Here is a 26,561-nt window from a genome sequence, read left to right as displayed (position 1 = left end):
CCGAGTTTTCAAGTCTTTCGTGGGGCACCTTTGGAATTTTATTTATAATTGCGGTTGTACACAGATGGAAAGACATAGGTGTGCAAGTTTGACCTTGACGCTTGACCCTACCCTGGCCTTGGCCCGTCCGGAGTTTTGTATGCCTTTCTTCTTCTTCTTCTTTCTCCTCTTCTCCTTCTTCTTCCCAACCTGGCCGGCCAGCCCATGTATCTCCCTTCACCCCCCCCCCCCCCCATCGTTAGGGCCAATCAGGGTTAATCCGACCAAACCTTGAGGGCAGGTTAGGATTGGATTTTTCTAGCCCCAAGTCAAGGCCGGGTCGGGCCTGGACCCAGCTCAGGGGACTCAAGGTTGGACTAGGGTTTTAACTCCCAATATGAAATGTACAACACGCCTAATCCATAACCCCAAAAACTAAATGAGCACACAAACTCAGAAACGAATAAAACCCACAATATATTAAGAAGAACACAACTAAATTGTATATGTTTAGGGACTCTTCTTGGTCATTGAGACAATGTTTGCCAACCAATCAGGATTTTTCTCTTCTCTTATAAAATCCACATCCTTTAATTTATGAACTTATTTATCAATCTTCTTCATGAGGATCCTGGCCGCGAACTTGTACGCAGCGTTTGAACCGCGATGAATGTATAAAGATTTTGAACCCTTTTCTTATCTGAATCTTAAGGGCAGGACCCTACCAATTCTAGAACCCTTTGTCGACATGCCTCCACTGCTGTAGTTGGTATTAGAGCTGGATCGGTTCATGCTTTGGCGAGCAAGCGCTAGAGCCCGCTTTGGGCTGGCATTGAGTGGTACCATACATCATCCCTTTATAATAGCAAAACTCAACAAGACTCGACGCGAAGCACAAAAGCGCTTTAAGACGCATTAATCAGGCTTTGAAGGTCACACAAGAAGGCTCTATTCAACCGACAAAATTAAGAATCTCTTATTATTAATTAATCATCAAATGTGGATCTTTCATTCCTTACTAATACTGATTTGAATTGGACGATGGATGGTAGCCAATAGGATAATGACATGTGGCATAAAAGATTTTTTTTTTTTTTTTAAAAAAAAAAAAACATTGGATGAGAAAGTGTAAACAAAGATTGGTCATTTGTCATATTCAGCAATGAGAAGGGTAGTTTTGTCAAATAATTCTCTTATTGTCTACAAAGACTCAGTCTCACGCTCTTGCACTACCCTTATGGAGATGTACACCACGTACTCTACAGACCTGCTTTGTCTCTAAGACTCTTAACCGTTTTTATAACTTAGAACCATTCAATCCATTTTCCACAAATCCCATTTTCCTTTCTTTGAATCTTCCTCTAAGCATCATCAACCTTCTGGAAACTCTATACATCTTTTCTTCCTCCACTCTCTCCTTCAACCATTAATTAATTAAGTTATCTCCAACCTGCAAGTGGATTTCACAATCTGTAAGCTTTCTTTTTCTCTGGCTTTCTTTTATATTCCTGTTCCTTATTGCTAACATACATTCTCTTTGTTTGAATTTTTTTTATTACCAATTGGCTCCTCCCCCCATAATCACATCTAGGAGATCTCCTAAACCAATAATCAGATTGATTTATAATAGTTGTAATCAGTTATATGGGTTCTCAATTTCAGGGGAAATTCAAATCTTCAAATGAATCAATTCAGATTTCAAACATGTCTTAGATCTAACTGTTTCTTTCCTTCTGTCTCTTCTTCTTCTTCTTCTTCTTCTTCTTCTTCTTCCTGATTGAATTTATTAAGAAAAGGAGAGGAAGGATGACAGGTCCACCAGATAAATACATTCCAAAGAACATCTTGATAACAGGTGCAGCAGGGTTCATTGCCTCACATGTAACAAATCGTCTCATCAAGAACTACCCTGACTACAAAATTGTTGCCCTTGACAAGCTTGATTATTGTTCTAGCCTCAAGAACCTCATCCCTTCACGATCCTCGCCCAATTTCAAGTTCGTCAAGGGTGATATCGCCAGTGCTGACCTTGTTAATCACCTCTTGATTGCCGAAGATATCGACACTATAATGCACTTTGCTGCACAGACCCATGTGGACAATTCCTTTGGTAACTCATTTGAATTCACTACTAATAACATCTATTGCACCCATGTCCTCCTTGAGGCTTGCAAAGTTACTGGTCTGATCAAGAGGTTTATCCATGTAAGTACTGATGAGGTTTATGGTGAATCCGACATGGAGAGCGACATTGGCAACCCTGAGGCTTCCCAACTCCTCCCAACTAATCCTTATTCAGCTACCAAGGCTGGAGCAGAGATGTTGGTCATGGCTTATCGCAGATCTTATGGTCTTCCCACAATTACTACAAGAGGCAACAATGTCTATGGCCCAAACCAATTCCCCGAGAAGCTTATCCCCAAATTCATCCTCCTTGCAATGAAGGGTCAACCATTGCCTATTCATGGTGATGGTTCAAATGTGAGGAGCTACTTGTACTGTGAGGATGTTGCTGAGGCATTTGAAGTAGTGCTCCACAAAGGTGTCCTTGGGCATGTGTATAATATTGGCACCCAAAAGGAAAGGAGAGTGCTTGATGTGGCCGAGGATGTCTGCAATCTTATCGGATTGAATGCTAGAGAAGTTATAAAGTTTGTCCACGATCGGCCTTTCAATGACAAGCGATACTTCTTGGATGATCAAAAACTGAAGAAGCTAGGATGGGAGGAAAGGACCACTTGGGAAAAAGGACTAAAGATGACAATGGATTGGTACACTAAACACCCTGACTGGTGGGGTGATGTGAATGGTGCTCTTCTCCCTCACCCAAGAACCTTAGTGATGGGGTTTTCAGATGAGGATGCTTACTTTGCCCAATATGGTTATAAAAAAGAGTCAAATGGTACCACTACTGGAGAAGGGCATGGATCAACAGGTTTGAAATTCTTAATATATGGAAGGACAGGTTGGATAGGGGGATTAATAGGAGGACTCTGTAAGAATAAAGGTATAGAATATGAGTATGGTAGGGGAAGGCTGGAAGATAGAAAATCAATCATGGAGGATCTAAGAAGAGTAAGGCCTACTCATGTGTTTAACGCAGCGGGCGTGACAGGCAGGCCCAATGTAGATTGGTGCGAATCACACAAAGTTGAGACAATCAAGACCAATGTGGTGGGAACACTTACATTGGCTGATGCTTGTAAAGACCAAGGACTTCTGATGATGAACTTTGCTACAGGTTGCATATTTGAGTATGACAATGAGCATCCAGAAGGGTCAGGTATTGGATTTAAGGAAGAGGACAAGCCAAATTTCATTGGTTCTTTCTATTCCAAGACCAAGGCCATGGTAAGAGTAATAGTTCTTGGTGAAATTCCTCTGTTTTATCATCTAATTCTGAGTTCAGCATAGACTGAATTTTAATCTCAATTCTTTAAACTCAGTATTGATGCCCATTAGACCAATTTATGTGAACATTATTTATGATTGTGCAGGTGGAAGAGCTCTTGAAAGAATACGAGAATGTTTGCACCCTCAGGGTTCGCATGCCAATCTCCTCTGATCTTACTAATCCAAGGAACTTCATCACCAAGATCACTCGCTACAACAAAGTTGTTAACATACCAAACAGCATGACAGTGTTAGATGAGCTCATACCAATCTCAATTGAAATGGCAAAGAGTAATTGCAGAGGAATTTGGAATTTCACAAATCCAAGTGTAGTAAGTCACAATGAGATATTAGAGATGTATAGGGATTACATAGATCCCAATTTCAAGTGGGAAAACTTTGATTTGGAAGAACAAGCCAAGGTGATAGTGGCACCAAGGAGTAACAATGAGTTGGATGCTTCTAAACTACAAAAAGAGTTTCCTGAATTGTTGTCAATCAAAGATTCAATCATCAAGTATGTCTTTGAACCTAATAAGAAGACTTGAGTCTTTATGGTTACTTGAATTAATTAAAGAGGCCAGAAAATCCATCTTCTGGTGGTAGATGTGATTGCAACTATAACTTTATTCTTTCTATATTTGTCATTTATATTATGGAAATTTTTTTTCTTTTCTATCATTTAGATCATCAATTTTATTGTTCTTTTCTTTTAATTTTCATGTCATTAATAACTCATTTTTCAAAGTTTTTTTTCCCCTTGTACTATAAGTATAAGGTCACTCTTTTATTTTTCAATTCTTAGCTCCTAATTGCATGTTAGAATGTTTCAACAATGTAGTCCTTCAATTCATCCTTTAAAAGCTAATTCTCCATAGGCCTTCTATAGATAAGAGTAAGGGAGAAAGAATGCTAATTGGTGTTGTGCCTCGTCGTATACTTGTACCCAGGCATAACCACGCGTGAAATGATCGACGCACCTTTGGTCCTTTCCGAGACACAGCACCGGTTAGCGTTCTTTCTCCCTAGAATAAATTTGTAGAATAATCCGCTCTCTTCTCTGGCCTGTAGGTGTTGTAAGCCACCCTTGGATAGCCATGTTAAACTTTTTTGAGGCAATAATCCAATATTTATGGGCTCCTTCTAACTACCAAAACCATGAGAAATTAACTCAAGCAATGTATAACCACGAGATAATAAACCTATATAGTTGTAGGGATTTTCTTATTGAGACCTCTCAAGGTGCCAATTAATTTATAACTTTACCTTTTTGTCCTTTTGGTATGACACAATTTGTTTTCAATGAGGGTAATAGCATACTTTCGTATGCATATCTGAAAAATGTGCATGATAATAACATTTTTTGATAATGACATGTCAATTTTGTACTCCTATTTAAAAACCTTTTGAAAATAAGACAAGCGGCAATTAAAGAAGGTATAAAGTTCTAAATGCAACTATAGAGGTGTCATTCAGACACTTTCATAGGTGTATGTCTATCCAACTATTAACCAAATAGAAAGAAATTAGATATATATACTTGACCAGCAAATACTTTGAATAGAATTGATTGAAGGATAAGGATCCATGTAGCCAACCCCATTTAATTGGGATAAAACGGAGTTGTTGTTGTATTGGGCCAGACAATGCTTGATCTGGCCCATCCTATATTGGTGCCACCAGGTCTAAGGTTTTTAATTTTGCAGCCTCACATCCAGATTATTGTTTCTTCTTCACTTATTCTTCATTTCTCTTGCTGCTCAAGGATAGCCTAGTGTGGCCCACTAAATTCACAGGAGTAACACCACCAATTGGTAAAAGTGGTTTAATTTTCAACTACTTTAGATTTTACATGGATTGGATCCAGGCTCGCCCAGGAAAAAATGGTTCACACAAGTTTCAAGACATTACTTCTAAACTGACAGCTCAGAAGGTGTCCACGTGTTCTACTCTCGGGCTATCTTCTTTCATATGGAAAGTTGCAACCTATAGTTTTATGTCACATGGCAAAATGAGGCTAATTGAATGATAATTCCAAACGTCTTATTCTTTTGGAAAAAGGTTAGATATACTAGGGTATACCATATGCTAGCACCCTACGTGCCTGTCTCTCTTTCCCCCCCCCCCCCCATTTGAAGGTTAAAGAAGTCATTTCAAAGGGGGGAAAGAGAGAGAAAGATAGACACATAAGGTGCTAACATACGGTATACCGCTGGCATACCCATCCCTCTCCCCATTTTTATGAAAAACTAAGTATTAACAAAATAAAAGTTCACAACAATATTGGATACCAAGACCGAGAGACACTCAATCCCTGCAAGACTTGATAAAATCCCTATATTTTAGACTCTTGAGAGTTCCATACAAGGGCATAATTCACATAGAACGTAAAATTTAAATAGAAGCTCATCATGCTAAGCCAACCTTTGGCTCAAGGCTGCGATCACATATAATGATATACAATTCCCCTTCGAAGCTTAAGCAATGAGGGATTGAGGATAAAAGCTGCAATCAAATCACACAAAGTAAATTACTAAAAAGAAATCACACAAAGCTGGAGGGAGAGAAAGCATTCAGATTTCATGCACAAAGGTCCAGAAGCCAAAATACGTTTAGAGAAATCACATGATAAAAATAGATGCCACTCGGTCTCAATAGTATTGATCAATCAGAAGGAAAGAGTCCACCTTACTCTTAACATGCAAAGCATGAATTAGCACCTTCTACAAAACAATATGAAACTTATGATGAATACTTAGACACCACATAAAGTTCCAAACCTTCTTAGGAGACTATCTAGTAGTTAAACTATATTGACTAGGAAGCAGCCTATTACATCAGCACCCGAGATTCTAATGGTTTATCTCTGACCTTTTGATGTGTAGATGGTACTGCCATGTATGTTGGTGAGTTGTTCTCGATGATGGTCAAACCCAGCTACAAGATCATTAATTTTGATATGGGTTTGTCCCTCGAGGAGAGGTTTCTAAATCGGGAGTGGGGCAAATTCATCGATGGCGGCTTCACCAACTATCCTCCTAGTACAAGTCCTAAGAGTGAGGAGTACCGGAGGGAGCACCCCGTGTCGTGCCATATCGACACTTCATCCCTCAATGAAGTTAGCATCGCAGTAAGGAAACTCTTTGGGGTCACAGAGGACACACAATGACAGAAGTGGGCTAACTTACTGACCCTATTTATTATTTGTTACTATCCCCCTCGTAGTTCTGGAGGTCCGGGCCAACCTGTGGAGCTTTGATCGAGTGGTTGAGATAAAGGACGTAAGCTCGTCAGTGAGGACCTACATATCGTTAAGAAGGCAAACACAAATTCCTTGCAACTGTACAGTTCACCACCAGATGTACAGCCTTCGGTAGGCATCATGCCTTAGTTCTAAGGTCCTACCCAAATACACATTATAAATGACCTAAGAGGCATGTAGGTGGGTGGTCACACGAAAGCCTTGGCCTATGGATGATTTGACACAAAACAGCAGAGTGCTTTCAGCCTTTTTGGGTTTGAGATCTGACTAGGGTTATGAACAAGTGCTACTCTAGGTTGGGGTTGGATCATCCAAACCCTCACATGTCTTGATGAGAACTCAATTCCTTACGTGCTTGTTAAATCCCAACTCGATTGTCAAATTCTATTGTTTTGGCAGATTGACCCCTATTCAGTTAAAATGACATAACTCCACCATCTGAAACTTGATTGCCTTGATTCTTGATTTATTAGAAACTAGACTCATAGGACTTCCTTTTGTTAGAAGAAACCATTTTCCAATTCTCCCTCCAAGTGAGATGAAATTCCACTTCAAACCCAAACTTTCCTACTGTTGCTGTCACTGGTCGATTCAGATCAACCAGTCCAATCAACCAGTGATGTTGTTGTGTGTGCTTTTCATCTCTGATGTGTGGGGCCTAGTGTCTCGCACCATAAATCACCTCCCCGCATCCCAACTAACTCGTGGGAATATTACCCCAATAATGTGATCATGTGGGGCCCACCTATAGGCTTAAGTGCTTAGGAATAAGATATAGAATGTGTTTTTAGCCAAACAGGCCTTCAGCCAGCCTCTATATAATCCCAAATCTATTTCTGAAATTCATTTCTTTCCCAAAAAGAAACGTTGGAGAGAGAGGGAGAAGAGAAAGAAGAGAAAGGAGGAAGGTAGAAGAAGAGAGGGCTTGGGAGCTCTTGAACCTTAGAAATCCTAAGGTAAGTTTGCATCCCACGATTTTTCCCTTCCCATAGACCTCTTTAAATTCTGGTTTTGGCTAGATGATAAGTCAAATTATTAGCTTCCTTGACCCCTCATGTCTAATCTATCATGTGTATGAGCTTAGGAACATGATTCACTAAGCATGCAGCCCAATATACTTGTTGTTTGTATTTCTTTAAAGTTTCAGAACATGAAACTTCTCTTTAAGTTCTAATTCTTGTCCTTTTGTAGTTCAAATTGTCAATATCTTAAACCCCATGCTCAATTCTTCTTGTATTCAAGCTTAGGAACCCAAATCCATAAACATGCAAGCCAAACCCCTCTTTGATTGTTTCTTTTAAACTTCCAAAATCTGAAATCATCATGATGAAAAATGGCAGCCATGGAAATGACCATCTAACATGTAAAGTGATGTATATAAACCTTGGATTTGTAGGGTAAGACTCATTCCTTTACATGCATGTTAAATTCCTGAGTCAATAGCTTAACAAAGGTGTGGAGCTACTTATACTGTGAAGATGTTGCAGAGGCATTTGAAGTGGTGCTTCGCAAAAGTGTTCTTGGGCATGTGTATAATATTGACACCCAAAAGGAGAGGAGAGTGCTTGATGTGGTTGACAACGTCTGCAATCTTATCGGATTGAATGCTAAAGAAGTTATAAAGTTTACCTAAGATTGGCCTTTCAATGACAAACGATACTTCTTGGATGATCAAAAACTCAAGAAGCTAGGATGGGAGGAAAGGACCCCTTGGGAAGGACTAAAGATGACAATGGATTGGTACACTAAACACCCTGACTGGTGGGGTGATATGAATGGTGCTCTTCTCCCTCACCCAAGAACCTTAGTGATGAGGCTTTCAGATGAGGATGCTTACATTGCCCAATATGGTTATAAAAAGAGTCAAATGGTACTATCACTAGAGAAGGATATGGATCAACACGTTTGAAATTCTTAATATATGGAAGGACAGGTTGGGTAGGGGGATTAATAGGAGGACTCTGTAAGAATAAAGGTATAGAATATGAGTATGGTAGGGGAAGGCTGGAAGATAGAAAATCAATCATGGAGGATCTAAAAAGAGTAAGGCCTACTCATGTGTTTAATGCAGCGGGTGTGACAGGCGGGCCCAATGTAGATTGGTGCGAATCACACAAAGTTGAGACAATCAAGACCAGTATGGTGGGAACACTTACATTGACTGATGCTTGTAAAGACCAAGCACTTCTGATGATGAACTTTGCTACAGGTTGAATATTTGAGTATGACAAAGAGCATCCAGAAGGGTCAGGTATTGGATTCAAGGAAGAAAACAAGCCAAATTTCATTGGTTCTTTCTATTCCAAGACCAAGGCCACGGTAAGAGCAATAGTTCTTGGTGAAATTCATCTGTTTTATCATCTAATTCTAAGTTCAGCATAGACTGAATTTTAATCTCAATTCTTAAACTCAGTATTGATGCCCACCAAACCAATTCAAGTCATAAATATATGGTGATTGTGTAGTTGAAAGAGCTCTTGAAAGAATATGAGAATGTTTGTACCCTCAGGGTTCGCATGCCAATCTCCTCTGATCTTGCTAATCCAAGGAACTTCATCACCAAGATCACCCGCTACAATAAAGTGGTTAATATACCCAATAGCATGACAGTGTTAGATGAACTCATACCAATCTCAATTGAAATAGCAAAGAGGAATTGCAGAGGAATTTGGAATTTCACAAATCCAAGTGTAGTAAGTCACAATGAGATATTGGAGATATATAGGGATTACATAGATCCCAATTTCAAGTGAAAAAACTTTGATTTGGAAGAACAATCCAAGGTGGTAGTGGCCCCAAGGAGTAACAATGAGTTGGATGCTTCAAAACTACAAAAATTCGATCATTAAGTATGTCTTTGAACCTAATAAGAAGACTTGAGTCTTTATGGTTATTTGAATTAATCAAAGAGGTTAGAAAATCCATCTTCTGGTGATAGATGTGATTTCAACTATAACTATATTCTTTCTATATTTATCATTTATATTATGGAAATTATTTTCCTTTTCTGTCATTTAGATCATCAATTTTGTTGTTCTTTTCTTTTAATTTTCATGTCATTAATAACTCATTTTTCATAGTATTTCACCTTGTACTACAATTATAAGGTTACTCTGAGGATAAGATTTGAGTTGTGTTCAATCATATGAATTACGGATGACCTATCATTGTATTTATAATCGATATAGTTTTACATGATAAGGGCTAAGAGCCCAAGTATGAGTAAAACAAGATACATGATAAGAACTAAGTGTCCAGCTATACGTAAACTTAGTTAGAGTGATCCTCAATGGTGATAGTGCTTATCCTTATCCGTTATCATCCCCTTTCAAACTGATGGGAGAATCCACAACAATTTGCTATGATGTACGTTGAACTATGGATAAGAAAGCCCCTTTGTAAAAAATGTCTGGTAGCTGGTTGTGAGATCGTTCAAAAGTGACACAAACTTTCTTGTTGATGACCAAGTCATGAATGAAATGATAATCAACTTCGATGTGCTTTGTGCGAGCATGTAAAATTGGATTGATCGCCATATATGTAGTTGAAATGTTATCACACAAACCAACCATAGGTCTGTCAATCTTTATGTTGAGATCAGAGAGAAAATAGGAAAGCCAAAGCATTTCTAAAACTGTCACCGTTAGTGCTTTGTATTTTGCCTCGGAACTAGATCGAGGAATAGTTGGTTGTTTCTTGGTGCCCAAAGAGATGACAATAGTTAAACGTCTAGTGTCTGGACATCCGACTTAGTCAGCATCAGAATAGGCCAAAATCAATTGTAATGGGCTTGGTGTCAAGGAAATACCGGCACCAATAGTGTGCTTAATATATTATAAGATACTTTTGGCAGCCTGTAAGTGATCAGTTGTTGGGGCATGTATATGTTGGCAAACCTGATTCATAGCATAAGAAATGTTTGGACGAGTCATCGTCAGATAGTGAAGTGCACCAACTAACTGACGATACTCATGTGGATCTAGTAACAAGTCACCAGTTTTATTAGATAGTTTCGAACCATAGACAGCAGGGGTTGTACAGGGCTTGCAACCAGTCATACCCGTACGTTGGAGGAGATTGATGGCATACTTAATTTGTGAAATCACCATCTTGGCAGGATGCCTTGTTACCTCGATGCCCAAAAAATAATGGGACTCCCCAAGGTCAATCATGGTGAATTCTTTTCCAAGATTGACTATAAAACCATCAAGAAGATTGGTATTGTCTCCTGTCAGAATAATGTCATCAGCGTAAATAAGTAGGATGATTGTGCCCGTTTGTGACTGAAAAATGAACATAAAAACATCAGTCACACTCTGTTTGAATCCATACCGAAGTAAGTAGCTACTAAATCAGTTGTACCAAGCCCGTGGGGCTTGGCGAAGCCTATATACTGCTTTGTTCAATCGACACACATAGTTCGGGTTTGAGAAATGGTGTTGTAATTGGTGAGGATGGTGTTGGGGAATTATTAGATGGTGGGATAACAGTAGTGGAACTAGTGAGGAGTGGTGATGTAAATGGGGCTTGTGATTGGATAACAATGGAATGTGGGGAGGGTAAAGGAAGTGATACGGATTAGGTGAAAGTCTACCTCAAACCACATATAGAGCCATCATCCTCAAATGGATATAATGATTCATCAAACGTCACATGTCTTGAGATATATATTTTACCCGTTGGTCGTTGGAGACATTAATAACCCTTGTGTGATGAACTGTATCCAAGAAAAATACAAGGCATTGACTTTGGTGATAACTTGTTCGCCCGATAAGGACCAAGATAAGGGTAGCACCGATAGCTAAATACGCGCATGAAGCTGTAATCTGGCTTGTAACCAAAGAGAACCTCATGTGGAGACCTATGTTGTAAAATAGGTGTTGGTAACCTATTGATTATATACACAGTAGCATTAAAGGCCTCTAACCAATATTCTTGAGGTAAATGAGCTTGAAATATATGTTGCTGAGTATAAGGATAGGAGATGCAAGAAACAATGCCATTGGTGTCAAGAAATTCCTTGAAATGACCTTTTATGAGCTCAAAAGCTCCATCACTATTATAGAGAAAATATTTCTGTCATTGATTTAAAGTGCTTAAAACACATAAGTGCATCAGATTTGGCAATCAAAAAATATAACCAGGTAAAACGAGTAAATTCATCTATAAAGATTATATAATATTTATAACCAGAGATGGACAGAATTGGAGATGATCCCCACAAATCGCAATGTATTACTTTTAAAGGAGAAGTACATGGTGTAATGAAAGCAGAAAATGGTAGCCTATGGTGTTTACCTTGCTGACAAGAAGGACAAACAATATTTATTTCTTTGAAATTAGGAAAAGAAAGCTTGTTAGAACTGCTGATTTGGCGAAGAACAAGAACTGAGGTGTGTCCAAGGCGTTGGTGCCATGTAGATGCAGATACCCTTGTACTATGAAAAGCGAAAGATAGTAATGAAGAGGCTGGAAAACTGTATAGATCACCTATGAGTGAGCCTTTCAGGAGTGTCTGACCTGTGCAAAGATCCTTTACAGAGAAACCCCAGGGAAAAAATTCAACAGAGCAATGGTTGTCATGGGTTAGCTTAGAAACTGAAATTAAATTTCTAGGAATGTGGAGAACTATTAAAACATTGGGAAGAGTAAACTATTTATGAGGAGTCGATAGAATAGTATTACCAGTTCCAGTGATTGGGATTCCCTTTCCATCACCAACAGAGACTTCATCTGAACCAGAGTATGCAGAAGACTGTTGAAGAAGAGATGGGTCACAAGTCATATGGGAAGTAGCCCCTGTATCGGTAATCCACTGAGCATCAAAGGGGGCTTGGGCCCGTGGGTATGTTGGAGCAGCATAGGGTGGTGGTTGTGCAGTTGGCTGTGTGTGTAGCCTAGCATATGATGAGGAAGCAGCACTGTTTCTGCTTGCAGCATAACGATAATAGCACCTATTTACGGAATGGTCATGTTTGACACAAATCTGGCATTTCATGGTAGCACAAGGAGAATTATACTAAGGACGTGGTGGTGCATGTTGTTGAAAGGTGGGTGAGGCAATATTGATGGTAGCGGGAGTGGGTAGAATAGGGTTGTTAGGGTGAGTGCTATGAGAGAGATTTGATGAACCTCTCTCTTTGTTCTTATGAAATGGTTGTCTATCAGTGGTAAAAAGGGCAGTTGGTAAATTAGGATCCTGAAGAGGAGAGCTAGATGGGCCATAACCTCAACGCAACCACTGTTCATGAATGAGCAGCTTTGCACGCAAGTCAGCAAAGGAAATGAGTGGGGTGAGGTTTTCAATGGTTATAACAAAAGGACTGTACTCAGAATAGAGTCCATTAAGAGTGTGTCCAACTAGATCTAAATCGAAAATACCTTCATTGATAGCAGCAAGAGAATCGGCTAAGGACTTGAGTTAACAGAAAACCTTCTTAGAATTGTGCTAAAGTCCCTCGAATCCGAACTTCCACTTTACTTTGTCCCCGCCCGACTGTCAATAATTACAAATAAACCCCTATAGACCATTTTCGCGCGTCGTTACGGAAACGACCGTAACTTCTTCGTTTCAACTCGGAATCAAGTGCCGTTTGAACCGTTGCGAAGCTGACTCGATGGGCTACGCATCCATACTATTAACATCTCTAAAGAGCTTTAAAACATTTTCTTAGCATCATCTCCTCCATTTTCACAAGAATTCACCTAAAACCTGAAAAGTACAAGAAAGCACCGAGTAATTCTGTCCAATGTGGTAAAATGTATGCTTTATGCCCTAAGATTTCACACATAAATGTACTCATCACACGTGCTAGGGCCAATGGGAGCACGCACGACAGCATCAACAGGGTGGTCATTACCACCTTTCATGGGGTAGGGGCGATCATTCCCCCACAGAGAACTTCTCCCTAAACGTATAAGAGATTTTCTTATTTATGCCTCTCAAGGTGCTAAATAATTTTATAACCTTATTTTTTTGCCCTTTTGGTATGACACAATTTTTTTTCAATGAGGCTAATAGCATCATTTCATATGTGTACTCAAAAAACATGCATGACAATGACATGTTTTGATAATGGCATGTCACTTCCAACTTTTATTTGAAAAATCCTTTAATATTCCTATCTTAAAAACCTTATGAAAATAAGACAAGAGGAAATTAAAGAAGGTATCAAGTTCTAAATGCACCTATAGAAGTGTCATCCAAACATCTCAATAATTGTATGTGTATCCAACTATTAATTGAATAGAAAGAAATTAGACATATACACTGACCAAGAAAAAACCTCCAATAGAGCTGATTGAATGGGCAAGGATTCATGTAGCCGATCCTATTTAATTGGGATAAGGCTGAGTTGTTGTTGTTGATGTATTGGGCCAGAAAAATGTACAAATTGAGTTCGACCAGGCCCATCCTATATTGGTGCCACCAGGCCCAAAGTTTATAATGTTGCAGCCTCAAATCCAGATTATTGTTTCTTCTTCACTTATTCAAGATAAAAGGACATATTCTCATTTGTCTAGCTCAAGAATAGCCTAGCGCGGCCCACTAAATTCACAGGAGTAACAACACCACCAGTTGGTAAAATGGTTTAATTTTCAACTACTCTAGATTCTATATGGCCTGGATCCAGGCTAGCCCGATAAAAAGTGGTTCACACAAGTTTTGAGATATAACTTCTGAATTGGTAGACTCTAAAGGTGTCCACGTGTTCCTCAGGCTATCTTCTTTATATATGACAAGTTGCAACCTATAATTTCATGCCACATGGCAAAACGAGGCTAATTGAATTACAACTCCATCATTTTAATTTTTTTAGGCAAAAAGAACATCATCTGGTCTACCACCCATATGCCTTGACACGGGGGTGCATAAAATAACCGTCGCACCCCCCTGGAACCCCGAAAATGACTAGGCGTGTGGTGCTCATTTCGTGCACCCCTGTGTCAGGGCGCAAGGACGAGGTGTCTGGCGTGACCGGGTGGCGCTCTTTCTCCCTTTTTTATTATGAAAAAGTAACTAAGCATTAACAAAATAAAATAAAATGTTCACAACAATATCCATTACCGAGGTCTAATGACGCTCAATCCTCGCTTTTACAGCCCATATGGGCTATAGATCATAATTCAAATAGGCCGCTATGAAGTGAGAACGTAAAATTAAAATAGAACCCCATCTTACTAAGCCGAGCTTTGGGTCAAAAGCTGCCATCACATATAATGATATATGATTCCCCTTGTGAGCTTTAAGCACCGAGGGATTGAGGATAAACGATGCAATCAAATCACACAAAGTTAATAGACCTTAATAGTTGTGTACATGCTGATACAATTTTTTTAGTAACCCCTGATAGTGCTTTAATTTTTTGGATGACAATTTAGCTTGGAAAGCTATCAAAGGTCATCAAATCCTCTGGTATGATAAGAACACTGTAGATACTCTCTTTTCTTCTTAAGTAATATAATTTTATTTTCCATCAAAAACAAAAAAATCACACAAAGTTAATTACCAAAAAGAAATCACATGGAGCTGGAGAGAGAAAGCATTCAGATCTAAGGCCCAAAGCTCCAGCAACCAGAATACGCTTATAGAAATCACGTAATAAAAATAGATATGGTGTCAAAAAAACCCGACCATCCTGATCCGGCCCTAAACCGCCCTGAGCCCGAACAGGGCTGGGCCGGGCCTAGGATAAGGAAAGGTCAGGCTGGGTTTCATAATTGCTAGGCCATGGCAGGGCCAGGCCGGGCCTGGGTTGAGGCCTCGGCCCTGGCAAGGCCAACCCGACCCTGTATTAATGTATTGTATGTTATATAATATATTATATATTTTTATATATACATATATTAATAATACATTAATATATTATATAATACATAAAAAGTGGGCGGGGCTTTGTTAAGTGGGCTTTGATATACATTAATATATATCAAGTGGGTTGGGGCTTTGTTAAGTGGGTTGTGTCACCATGATGGGCTTTGTTAATTTCACTATTCACTGGGCCAATCAAGGTCTGGCCGGGCTGGGAAGACCCTTCCGATAAAACTGCTCTAACTTCCTCTCCTAATACCTGATTGACTTGATTCAAACCGCATTCGAAAAAAAACTTGAAATTATACAACTTTTATATTTTTATCTTCCTCAAGTTAATAGGATAGCTCAAAATTCCCATGAAGTTTCTATAAATGCACATTTAGAATTATGGACACAAATGATAACTCAATCAAAAGCCAATGGCCCTGAATTGAATCAAACTTGGAATATGGAATTCAAAGGGATCCAATAGGAACTGATACTCTGAATCATAAAACTATAATGAAATATATGAACAACCAACATTTCTCTAATTTGGAAAACAGTCTGAAGAAATGGTTTGATCCTCTTATTTCGTGAACCGAGAGATCCATGAATCGGGATCCTGATGCATATAGATACAAATGGTCCAATGGAATCCCTCATCCGAACTCGGATTGATATAATTCAAAATCCGATTAATATAAGCCTGAAAGAGCTTAAATCTTCATGTGTGAGATTCAACTAAGGTTCAGTGGAAGGGGCTCAAAATGGAGCTCGAAGTCACTGGACATGCAGAAATAATGTTTTGTAAAATTGAATTACCTTCACTATCCATAACATAACTCCTTCATCGAAACTTGGATTGATATGATTCTTGAGGCATTGGAACACCAACTCTGAGATATAAAAATTTCATCTTTTGAGCTTCAATAGATTCTTCCTCTAAGACAACTCAAAACTCTCTTGAAGGTATCGTACATGCAAAATGCACTGCAAAGCATTGCACATCAACTTCAAGCTTTGCTACCTATCACTTCACTACTGAACTCTAGGCTTCTTTCAACACACACCCAACATATTGAGCTTGACTACTGCTACCTCAAAATGTCAAACCGGCATTTGTGACAGAGTTGTTGCTTGTGTCTCTCAAACACTATTAAGAGAGGGTGTCGCCAACAATGACAACACAGCTCAAGTATCTTTGCCCGTGACTGACTGCCACAACTGACCACCCTGTCTGCCACATGCTAAACACATAAAACATCCTATTGGTGTAGAACAAAAAACTTTTTTCCTTAACCCAAATTTTGAACTATTTTTTTTGTTATGATAGTTGGGCTCCAAAGATAATTGAACTCATGGCCTCTTTTGTAATGTGCTTAATGGGGTCCACTCTAGTGTATGGGTGCTAAATTGGATCAGCCTAATATGAAATATGTTAAAGGGCTTGATTTAACATGTTTCATAAGCTTCGAAACTTTTGTCGTATCGATCAAGTACCTAACATCTTCTTTGTGATCGAGGTGTTGGTCCTTGCCAACTGAGCAACCCCCTTGAGGTTGAACCCATTTTTATTACCCTAAGAACACCCATATCCCACCTATCTTGTACCATGGCCCCATATTAAACCTTCTTTAACTTGTAAGCAAGAAGTTGATATTGACAGATTAACATATAAAATGACTCTATATATCCCATACAACATATTTTACCACAACGTGGCACGTTTCCTAGAAAATGATGGTTGTGGGCTTCAACAAGAAAGAAGAATGAAGAAAACTTTGTAAAATACATATAAAATCATGTATCTATCCTTGAATCGATTTTGAGCTTAAAAATGAGGTCCAATCTCCAAACACAACATGCCATCGTGGCTCAACAAGAATCAGACCTTGGTATTGAAGTAGTTGAGAAATGAAAGGAGTTTTATTCTTGTTTTTTGTGGTCCATAAACAAAACCTTTGTTTAGGTGTAAAGAAAGTTGGCAACTTTCAAGCACTCTTCCCCTCATGGTCTCTTTCAAACACCTTGGCAAAGGATTGTTCTAGTTTTGGTTAGATATCTTCCTAAGGCAGGATTTCGCCATAAAAGAGGTGGATGAAGCAATCAAACATGAGACAGAGAAAACCTAGAGACATCTTTTAGCCTTTTGCTAAAAGATGGGCCTCCCTAATAAAGTCACGATACACAGAATGAATGAAATACAAAAAAGAAAGAAAACAAGAAGAAAAATCACATCATCAAAAATAGATTTTGTCACCCCCAATCAAGAAATGATTCAAGCCTGTTAAGAGCCTTGATCACTAATAAGTAATCAGCACATATAACTCTAGAGAGGTAAGTTAGAAAGCTACAAACCAAAAGCATTACATCCTGAATTGCTTTGGCTTCCATAGTTGACCTTCTTCAGTTTATTATTGAAAATCTAGGTAGTCAGATTCCATGTAAGATCAAGCATTATCAATGTTGAAAACGAAACCTATAATGATGCAAAAAAGGAACGGAAATCGCAAAGAAACTATTACATAATGCATAACGATTTACGTAGTTCAGTAAAATTGCCCGTCCACGGTGAGAAGAGATCTATTTTACTATTAATGGATAATAGGATTAAAGACGTTTGTCCTCACACCTCTCTCAGATTGCATTACAGAGAAGAACCCTCGCTACCAATTTATAGCAAAACCCTATACATGAATTTTACCAAAATACCCTCAAAGCCTATGGGACGACCTTTTGAAATCAACCCACAGATCCAAAAGAAAGACGGAATATAAGACATCTTATCCCCAACAAGAAGGCCATATAATTGAGCTCTGAAATCTCCATTAAAAAGCAGCTTTTAACACCCCCATTCAGATTTCTGAAAACTCCTGATATTTCTTAAAGCAATATCAGGAGTTTAAGTTTTCTCTATAAAAACAATGGAAGAAAGGGAATGGGCCGGAGTGATGGATTATTTCTAGTCACATGTGAGGACAACCTCATGAGCAGAGGAACAGTCACACTCAAGTAATAGCAACTCTCACCGCCCAATAAACCAAACTCGTGATTCATATAAAACCAGTCATTAATGTATTGCCACTCCATACATGCATACCCCCCCTCCCTGTAAAGGAAACCCTTGGCATTTACTCCAGAGCCTGTAACTGCAGAGACCTTGCTTGGCAAATGGCAACCTCTGCAAGCTCTCAGTTTCAAGAAATTGAATACCCCCAAGGCTTCAGCTGTTGGGTAGTTATGCCCAACGACAGATAAAAGAAATTTTGAATTTTGAAACCCATTATAGACTCCCAACATCATAAAGAACCCATGTTAATTGAACAGAGAACTATCTCTACCTCCTGCAACATTAATGGAATTAACATCTAGTCTAGTACAAATGATACCCAAATTCAATGAAAACAACAAAAAAAGATTGAAGTTCAAGAAAAAAAGAATCAACTGAAGACATTTAAGATTGTGAATTTGTTGATAGAGAAGCCAAGTTGGACAGATTTTGTATTGGAGTCTATTAACATCTCTTTCATTTTCTGTTTTTGATTTCTCTAATGTTCCTATGTCTCATTTCTACCATTCCCTTCAAAACTCTGGATTCCAAAACTAATTAATCCAAAGATTAAAATCTAAAAGATTCAGAAATTTTGTGAAGAGGATGAATGAACCACCTTGTTCTGTCTTCCTACGAGCCAAAGCAGTGTTCTCCTTGCAAAAGATGGGGTTTTGGCCTGAGAATCCATACTAATACAGCTACCAATTTCTTCATCCAAACCCAATTCACTCCCCCCTCCACTCTCCCACCTGCCAACATCGATCTCTGAAATAGTCCTTGTACTGCTGTTGTTCTGCTTTGCCTTCAAATCATCCGACGAATTTCGATTCAATGGGAATCGGAAAGAGAAAGCCCGCCTCGACGAATCTCCGGTGGTCGCCGGCTTATCCTCCTTCGATCGAAGCCAGATCTTTGAAACAGAAAAGCTCTCTTTTTTAGTCCTTTCAACAGCAGTTCCAATTCCAATACTGCTTTCTCCTTGGAAATCACTACGACCCTTTACAGGGTCAAATCCCTTGAATCCTTCCCTACAAGAATGACCACCACATTCAGACATTGCAGTTCTGTGGCCAGGCATCAATTGCAGAGAAGGCTTCCTGGTTGAATACTTCTTAGTTGGAGGTCTTATGGGTACCTGCAATGAAGTGCCCTCATCCATAAAATACTCTAAAGAACCCATAGAAAAGCACCTCCTTGCATCTACATTGCTGTTACTGCTACTTCCCTCACCGCCACCTCCGCCGTCGACATTGATGAACTTCCCAAGCTTAACTGGAACAACCCTCTCTTCCGAAACCACTGGTGGTGCAGGTGGATCCTCTTTCACTGGAATTTCACAAGATTTCTGAGAAACATCACTATCATCCTCACCATTAGAACCCAGATGGGCACTTGTAACTGAACCTGTATTAAAGCCCTGAACAGCAGCTTCTCTGTCTGAAACAATCTCTCTAGAGCTCTCACTCCCAGATTCAAGAACAAAAACAATGGGTGAACAGATATTGCTTGAAGAGAGATCAGGAAGCAAGCTCCCTCTACAAAGAGGGCAAGTTGAGTGGGAGAGAAGCCATGTGTCTATGCATTCCATATGAAAGGCATGACTACATTTGGGAAGCAATCTAAGCTTATCTTCAGCTTCAAACTCACAGAGACAAACAGCACAATCAAATGGGTTCTTAACTCCTATAATAGCTTTATAAACAAACACAGGAAGGGTGTCTATGAAGGATTGATCAACCCCAGCATCATGAAGATGGAAAAGCTGCTGTAACTGTCCTTGTAAAGCAGTAGCATGTTCTGAATCTACTGGATCTCTGGTGGGAGGTCTCAGCAGGAATCTAACAAGGAGGTGTAGTAAACCAGAGATGAAAAAAATGATAGCAAGAATTATGATGATAAGCAAAATACTTGGGCTAATCTTGTTATCCTGATCCAAAACACCAGATTGAACAGTAGGAGGTGGGGGTGGCTGAGGAAAAAAGAATGGCTGTTGAGATGGAGAAAGTAAAGCCTTTACCCTTACTTCAAATACCCAATCCATATCTCTAAGGAAGAATCAGAACAACTTACCAGCCAACTCTCAAGAAATTCATCTGGCTCTGAAGAAATTAAAGCCTAAATGAAGAACCCATCAAGCTTTGCAGGCCCTTTTGAAGGGGGCTCATAGTTTTGTTTTTTCCTATTTTGCTGCAAAAAGGCCCTGCAAGTCAAAGGCAGAGAGAGAGAGAGAGAGAACTCAGAGAAGGGGAAGGAGAAGATTAAATCTCGAAATGAATCAACCCTTGGATTTAGAAATAAATGGAAACCAAGCAGGTAAGAATTCAAAAGTAGCAATAAATATTTCCAACAGGAAATATAAATGCGATTTGCCTCTTTACCAGAGAAGAGCTAATTAGCAGATTCATGGTCAAACATGGTAAAAAAATTAAATTTCTGCCAGAAAAAATGGTGAAAAGCTCGAAACCTGTGAATTATTGATCAAGAAGAGGAAGAAAGAAGGGGAAGAGACAAGAGTACTGGCCGAGATTTCAATCCAAATATAAAACGCTTCATGGTTGACTTTGAAAGGAGCCTTGCATCAAACCCAAAGTCCATTTAACTCTCCACAACTAAAACAAAAAAACAAAAAGAGAAAATCAATGTAATTTAAAATTTTTTTTTACTAAATAATGGGTTCCTTTTACCTTCTCTGATCACATTTTACCTTCTCTGATCACATTATTCTTCTTCTTCTATTCTTTTCCGAATTTTTTATTCCGGTCTGTGAATTGTGTGAGATTAAAAGTCTGAAAGGTTGAGACCCAACACATGAAAAGCCTATAAAAGCCCAGAGAAACTGAAAGAGAGAGAGATTGACGAACATCTCTAGAAAGTGCCTAGGATAATGTGAATTTCAGGATAAATTATGGTAAGGGAATTTAATGATATGGCGTGAGCACACGCTGGAGTTGAAGTGTTGAACTGCTGGTATCCTGACTGAGCACAGTAATTCTGTCCACACGCAGGAGTTGAACTGCTGGAATCCTGACAGCAGTGAGCACATTTAACTCTCTCTGTCTCTCTCTCTCTCACATGGATATATCCTATTGGTATCACTTTTTGTGCCGCTAAAAAAGGAAGTCAGAATGGACATAAAAACGCACACAACTAGGGATTATGTTTTTTTTCCATGCTTTCTTCCCTCTCTCTGTTTTGTAAGGTTTAATTCCACTTTTGGGCTGTCTTAGAACTTTTCTCCAACCTATAGTGGTGCCCCAATGTTTTCTGTATTCCAACTCTAGAACAAGGTTCTAAAACTCGAGTTTCGATTAAGTTTCAATCAGTTAGAAAACGAGTTCATCTCGATTTTGATCATATCTCAGTTGAAATCTGGGATTTTCTCCAGGCTAACTCAAACCTTAGTTTTGAGACCCAGAAGTTGTTCTTTTGCCCTGATTCTTATTTTGTTGCCTATTCTTGACATTTTAAACTCAATCTATGCATTAATTTCACATAGAAAACACTAAAAATATTATTTGTGATTATGATCCAAGTTTGATACTGTATATTGTTCTTGGACATGGTATCCAATAAAGTTTGACTGGAACATAACTCCTTCAATATAAATGAGATTTAAGCAATCTTAGATTTGTTAGCAAGCTTTCCAACAAGTCCAAGATCGCTTGCTAACAAGTCCAAGATTGCTTAAATCTGATTTATATTGAAGGAGTTATGTACCGGTCAAACTTAATTTGGTGTACACAAATGCTATCAAAATCGCTCTGAGTGAAAATATTTTTTTAGACATCAAAACAAATGAATATTTTATCACACTTTTGGTTTTTAGCAATGTTTTACCATATTGAGGTTTATGGAATTTTTAGATTTGAGAAAAATCCTAGCACTAGAAAGTTGAAAATTGCACCTACTGTTGAAAATCCAGTTTTTGTTCTTAAACTGGGGGATTGACTTTTTTTCCTTTTGAAATTTTATTTTTTAACTATTTTTATTAGATTCAAATAGGGGTTATTTGATTATTTATGAATAATATCTTAAGTAAATAAAAATATTTACTTAAATGATATTAGGCATAAATAAGTGTCTGTCCTAGTTTCTGGCCTAGTAACTGGCATACTTAAGTATCTGTACTGGTTTCGAGCCAGGTTTCCCCAAGTTTCGATGGGCACAAGGGTCAAAACTTGGGAAATTACCAACATCTCGGTCGAAACTAGTCGAAACCATCGAATTTCAGTCGAAACCCTGGATTTTTTAAAATCACCCTTCAACTCGTTTCGGAAACCTGCGAAACCGAGTTAACTCAGTGGTTTCGACAGGTTTCGATCGAGTTCTTTTTCCATGCTCTAGAATTGTTTCTGGAAAAAAATCATCTGCGCTTGAGAGTTTGACCCATGGAAGATGCAACATCCAACGATGTTCAATTCAAGAAGAAATTCGAAAAAAAATTTTGAGTCAATTGAGCTCGCACTATTGGATGACGCATCTTTCACGTGTCGAACTCTCAAACCCAAGATCGGTGCATTGCAGGGGATTTTAATCCTTTGTTTAGATGACTGATATCTAAAATTTTGGATCCGACCAACAACATGGGGGTACAAAATACCTTTCATCAAGAGTAGTAGCTATAATAGCCAACTATCCTAAGATTGGTTTAATGCACAAGGAATTTTGTCAAGCTAGGAAGTAAGCATGCATAATTGTAAGAAATAATACCGAATGAATTTCATTAAACAATAAGAGAGTGTATGCTGCCTCAGACCAGGTTGATGTGAACGGGCGAGTCTACAAGATTAGAAAGCAAAGGGAGTAAGAGAGCATTAGAGTGGACTTTGGGGGAGGACTCAATGATGCCTAAGTCAGTTCTCCAAGCAACGATATGAACTTGCAGAGCTAATATTGCGTAAGAGAATGAAAATTGGTCGAGAAGACAGAGCAAAAACCCTAGCAACAATTTCCCAGAGAGAGAATAAGCTGATCTTGACGATCGGCGCACTGGCAATGTGAGGTAAGACATTCTTAGAGAGAGAAGAGATAATCCAGCTTAGTATAAGCTGATCTTGACGATCACATAGTGCAATGGCAACAGTGGTAGACGCCAAGGTTTTAGGTATCAGTTTTGCCATTGGTTTCATCAGGCCATAAAACTGAGTTCTACCAAGATCTCGGTGAGATCTTGACGAGTTGTTGTATTTTTTTTTCGTCTTGACCTGGTGGGTTTTGGTGGCCATATGACCAGTTTAGGTCCTAAAACTTGATGCCCGCCCTACTTTAGGATTTCTAAACATAATGGAAACATTAGTTTTTATAAATTCAAACCCAAAATGGTACTTTGACTCCAAACCCTAGGTTGGTAGTCTACGACGTAGGTGAGCTCTATCTTAGGCTATTCCATGGTGGGTTTTGGTGGTTATATGGCCAATACAGGTCCTTAAACTTGATGTCAACCCTACTTTAGACTTTCTAAATACAATGGAAACATTAGTTTTTATAAATTCAAACTCAAAATGGTACTTTGACTTCGAACCCTAGGTTGGTAGTCTACGACATAGATGAGCTCTACCCTAGGCTATTCCACAGAATATATAAAACACATATACTTAAAGTAGAGGTGTAAAACAACTTAATTAATTATTAGGAATTAAAAAACATCAAACCATAAACCATTTAAGCATTAGGTATCATATTCATAATCTTACATGGTGATGGTTTTGACAATTTGTTAATAATTGTTAGAAGCTTGGAAAGAGAGAGATTAAATAAAGGGAAAATTACATGATTAGCTACTTTTGGGTTTTCATTTACAAAACTGTCCACCCTATGTTTGAGTTAACAAAAATAGACAAAAACAAGCTTAGTTTTACAAAACTAGACAAAACTGTGACTCTCCTTCCTTCCTTGGCAATTCCCCTCTGGAAAAATCTCTTCTTTTTTCCTCTGTTACTTGGGGTAGCAGAGAATGGTGGTGGCTAGGACAAGGGTAGAGTTGCAGGGAACGGAGGATGCCTGGGTGAGAAGGCAATGACAGGGGTAAAAATATCTAAAAAAGTAAGTGTGGGAGGGAGAGATACTATTTTGTCCAGTTTTGTAAATCATAACTTGTTTTTGTCTATTTTTGCTAACTCAAACATAGACTGGAGAGTTTTGTAAATGAAAACCCAAAAGTAGCTAATCATGTAATTTTCCCTTAAATAAATACAAGTGTAAGTGTGTAACAAGTCCTACCATTTGAGAGTAGCTAGTACTGAAACGAGTGTCGAGCAGATCATCGAAATGACCATGTTGCTGTTGTTGAATCAAGGTATGCTCTTCTTTTTACCTAAAACTATTCTTGAGATGCAATTCAGCTCCCTCTCTTGATGTTGAAACTTCAATCTTGAATGTCCAAGCTTAATCTCTAGTTGAGGTAAGATTTGCCAAAAAAAAAAAGCACCAAAAACCTCACATCCAAGTGTTTTTCCTTCAAAGCAGAGCGAGAGAGGTGAGACAGAGATGAGATTTCGAGTTGAGGTCGAATTCTTGCCGAGATTGGTTCCGAGTCGAACCGAGATCGAGATATATCATGAGACCTCAATGAGATACCGAGATCTCGAGTGAGATTCTGAGATCTTAAGAGAGATCTTGCACAAATCCTGTATCGCCTGCCGTCTTGTCTCGAGACTTCACAAAATTGAGATATTTTTTAAGATCTCGATGAGATCTTGCCGAGATCTTGTACTATGGTAGCTGCAGTCTCATCCGAAGTTCCAGAAGCAGAGATCGCTGGATGAGGAAAGGAACCGTCCACATAAGCAAGTAGATTGTAGCATCAGAGAAGAGGCAAGAACTAAGCACGCCAGAGGAGAATTTTGAGGAATTAAGTTTCAAAGGTAGATGCAAAGTGACATTCGGAGCGACAATAGACGAAGCTAGTAGAGGACCATCCGAGAAAGAACTCGTCGCCATCGCAGATGGAGCGGCCAAGAGAAAGGAAAGAGAGAAAACAGAGAGCTCGTGGAAGCGATTAGGGCAAAGCTAGTACCATGTAGAAAATAATATTGATGAATTTCATTAACAAATAAGAGAGTATATATACAGGTGTAACTGAACCCTAAAACAGAAAATAATAAAATATAAAATATGATGAGTTGGACACATGAGTGGTGAGATTTATTCGTAACAATAATCATATCCTTCACTAAATTCATTTCAAACTATATAATCAAAGCTGTATTATTTTAAGGTAAGGGTTTCTTGGATATCATACAATTTTACCTAACTTAGATAAATTTAGGCCATATGGTAGGTTAGGGGGTGGACCTTGGCGTAACGATAAGGTTGTTCCTTTGTGACCTAGTGTTTGTGGGTTCGAGTTAAGGATGCATACATTATGACCCTCTCTAAACCTTGTAGTGGCGGGAGCCTCGTGCATTGCAAACATATTAAAATGTTTTGGACTACCAAAAAGGTGTATGGATATACACATGTGAGGCTAGAATATTGAGGTTGAAGATGAAATTTAAAACATTGCCAATATAGAGTATTTCTTAAGGGAACGTATTCTCTGCCCGAGAGCGTGGCCCCTGCACCACTATGCAGGCCAATGGGAGTGCGGGTAAAAGCATCAATAAGGGTGGCATTTCTACATTGTATGGGGGCAGGCAGTCATGTTGACCCTTGTGTTTAGCTGCAAAGTGCACACTCCTGACATAGTTCTTTTTTCCATTTCTTAAATATCCAACTGTAAGAAATACCATGTCACACTACCGCAACTAGTTCCATAGAATTTTATCAAAAAAAAAAAAAAACACTACTGCCACAGAACAAATAAATTTACATGGTCTATGTATACCAAAAAACCTTTCATCAACTTATTTTTTGTGGTGTTTATGATGAAGATTATATATAACTTCATGAGAAAAGCCTTTGACAGAAGATTATCAAAATCCAAAGGATAAGTTGCTAAAATTAATATAGGGAAGGGTTCTATAAGCCTAAGATGTTTCCTACACCATCTCATAGTATAAGTTTCATTTTTTTTTTAAGAAAAACGAAAAAAAAAAATTTGATAAAAACACATAGTGAAAGGGCATAGGAAATGCCTT

General features: G+C 38.7%; 2 protein-coding genes and 1 pseudogene across 2 annotated transcripts; 2 read left to right on the top strand and 1 right to left on the bottom strand.

The window, feature by feature from the left end:
- The first annotated feature begins 1,327 nt into the window (after window positions 1–1,327).
- On the top strand, window positions 1,328–4,026 carry LOC122657733 (trifunctional UDP-glucose 4,6-dehydratase/UDP-4-keto-6-deoxy-D-glucose 3,5-epimerase/UDP-4-keto-L-rhamnose-reductase RHM1-like). Its single transcript, XM_043852527.1, has 3 exons — window positions 1,328–1,456; window positions 1,768–3,330; window positions 3,477–4,026. Exons 2-3 carry the CDS (start codon window positions 1,786–1,788, stop codon window positions 3,918–3,920), a joined length of 1,989 nt encoding a protein of 662 aa, XP_043708462.1. The 5' UTR covers window positions 1,328–1,456; window positions 1,768–1,785; the 3' UTR covers window positions 3,921–4,026.
- Window positions 4,027–6,295: 2,269 nt separating this feature from the next.
- LOC122659151 lies at window positions 6,296–9,514 on the top strand (annotated as a pseudogene).
- Window positions 9,515–18,869: 9,355 nt separating this feature from the next.
- Window positions 18,870–20,703, bottom strand: LOC122660311 (RING-H2 finger protein ATL13-like). Its single transcript, XM_043855554.1, has one exon. The coding sequence runs from the start codon at window positions 20,522–20,524 to the stop codon at window positions 19,067–19,069; it is 1,458 nt and encodes a 485-aa protein (XP_043711489.1). The 5' UTR covers window positions 20,525–20,703; the 3' UTR covers window positions 18,870–19,066.
- Between the last annotated feature and the right edge of the window lie 5,858 nt (window positions 20,704–26,561).

The sequence above is a fragment of the Telopea speciosissima genome, chromosome 4 (genome assembly GCF_018873765.1).
Source record: "Telopea speciosissima isolate NSW1024214 ecotype Mountain lineage chromosome 4, Tspe_v1, whole genome shotgun sequence".
Taxonomy (NCBI): domain Eukaryota; kingdom Viridiplantae; phylum Streptophyta; class Magnoliopsida; order Proteales; family Proteaceae; genus Telopea; species Telopea speciosissima.
Note: the sequence above shows the minus strand (reverse complement) of the source record. Positions and strands in the feature narration are given on the sequence as shown.

Excerpts from the sequence above, each read along its gene's own strand:
- LOC122660311 (XM_043855554.1), bottom strand. The coding sequence starts at position 20,524 with ATGGATTGGGTATTTGAAGTAAGGGTAAAGGCTTTACTTTCTCCATCT.
- LOC122657733 (XM_043852527.1), top strand. The coding sequence starts at position 1,786 with ATGACAGGTCCACCAGATAAATACATTCCAAAGAACATCTTGATAACA. Across the intron at positions 3,331-3,476 it reads ATTCCAAGACCAAGGCCATG|GTGGAAGAGCTCTTGAAAGA; the intron begins GTAAGAGTAATA and ends ATGATTGTGCAG.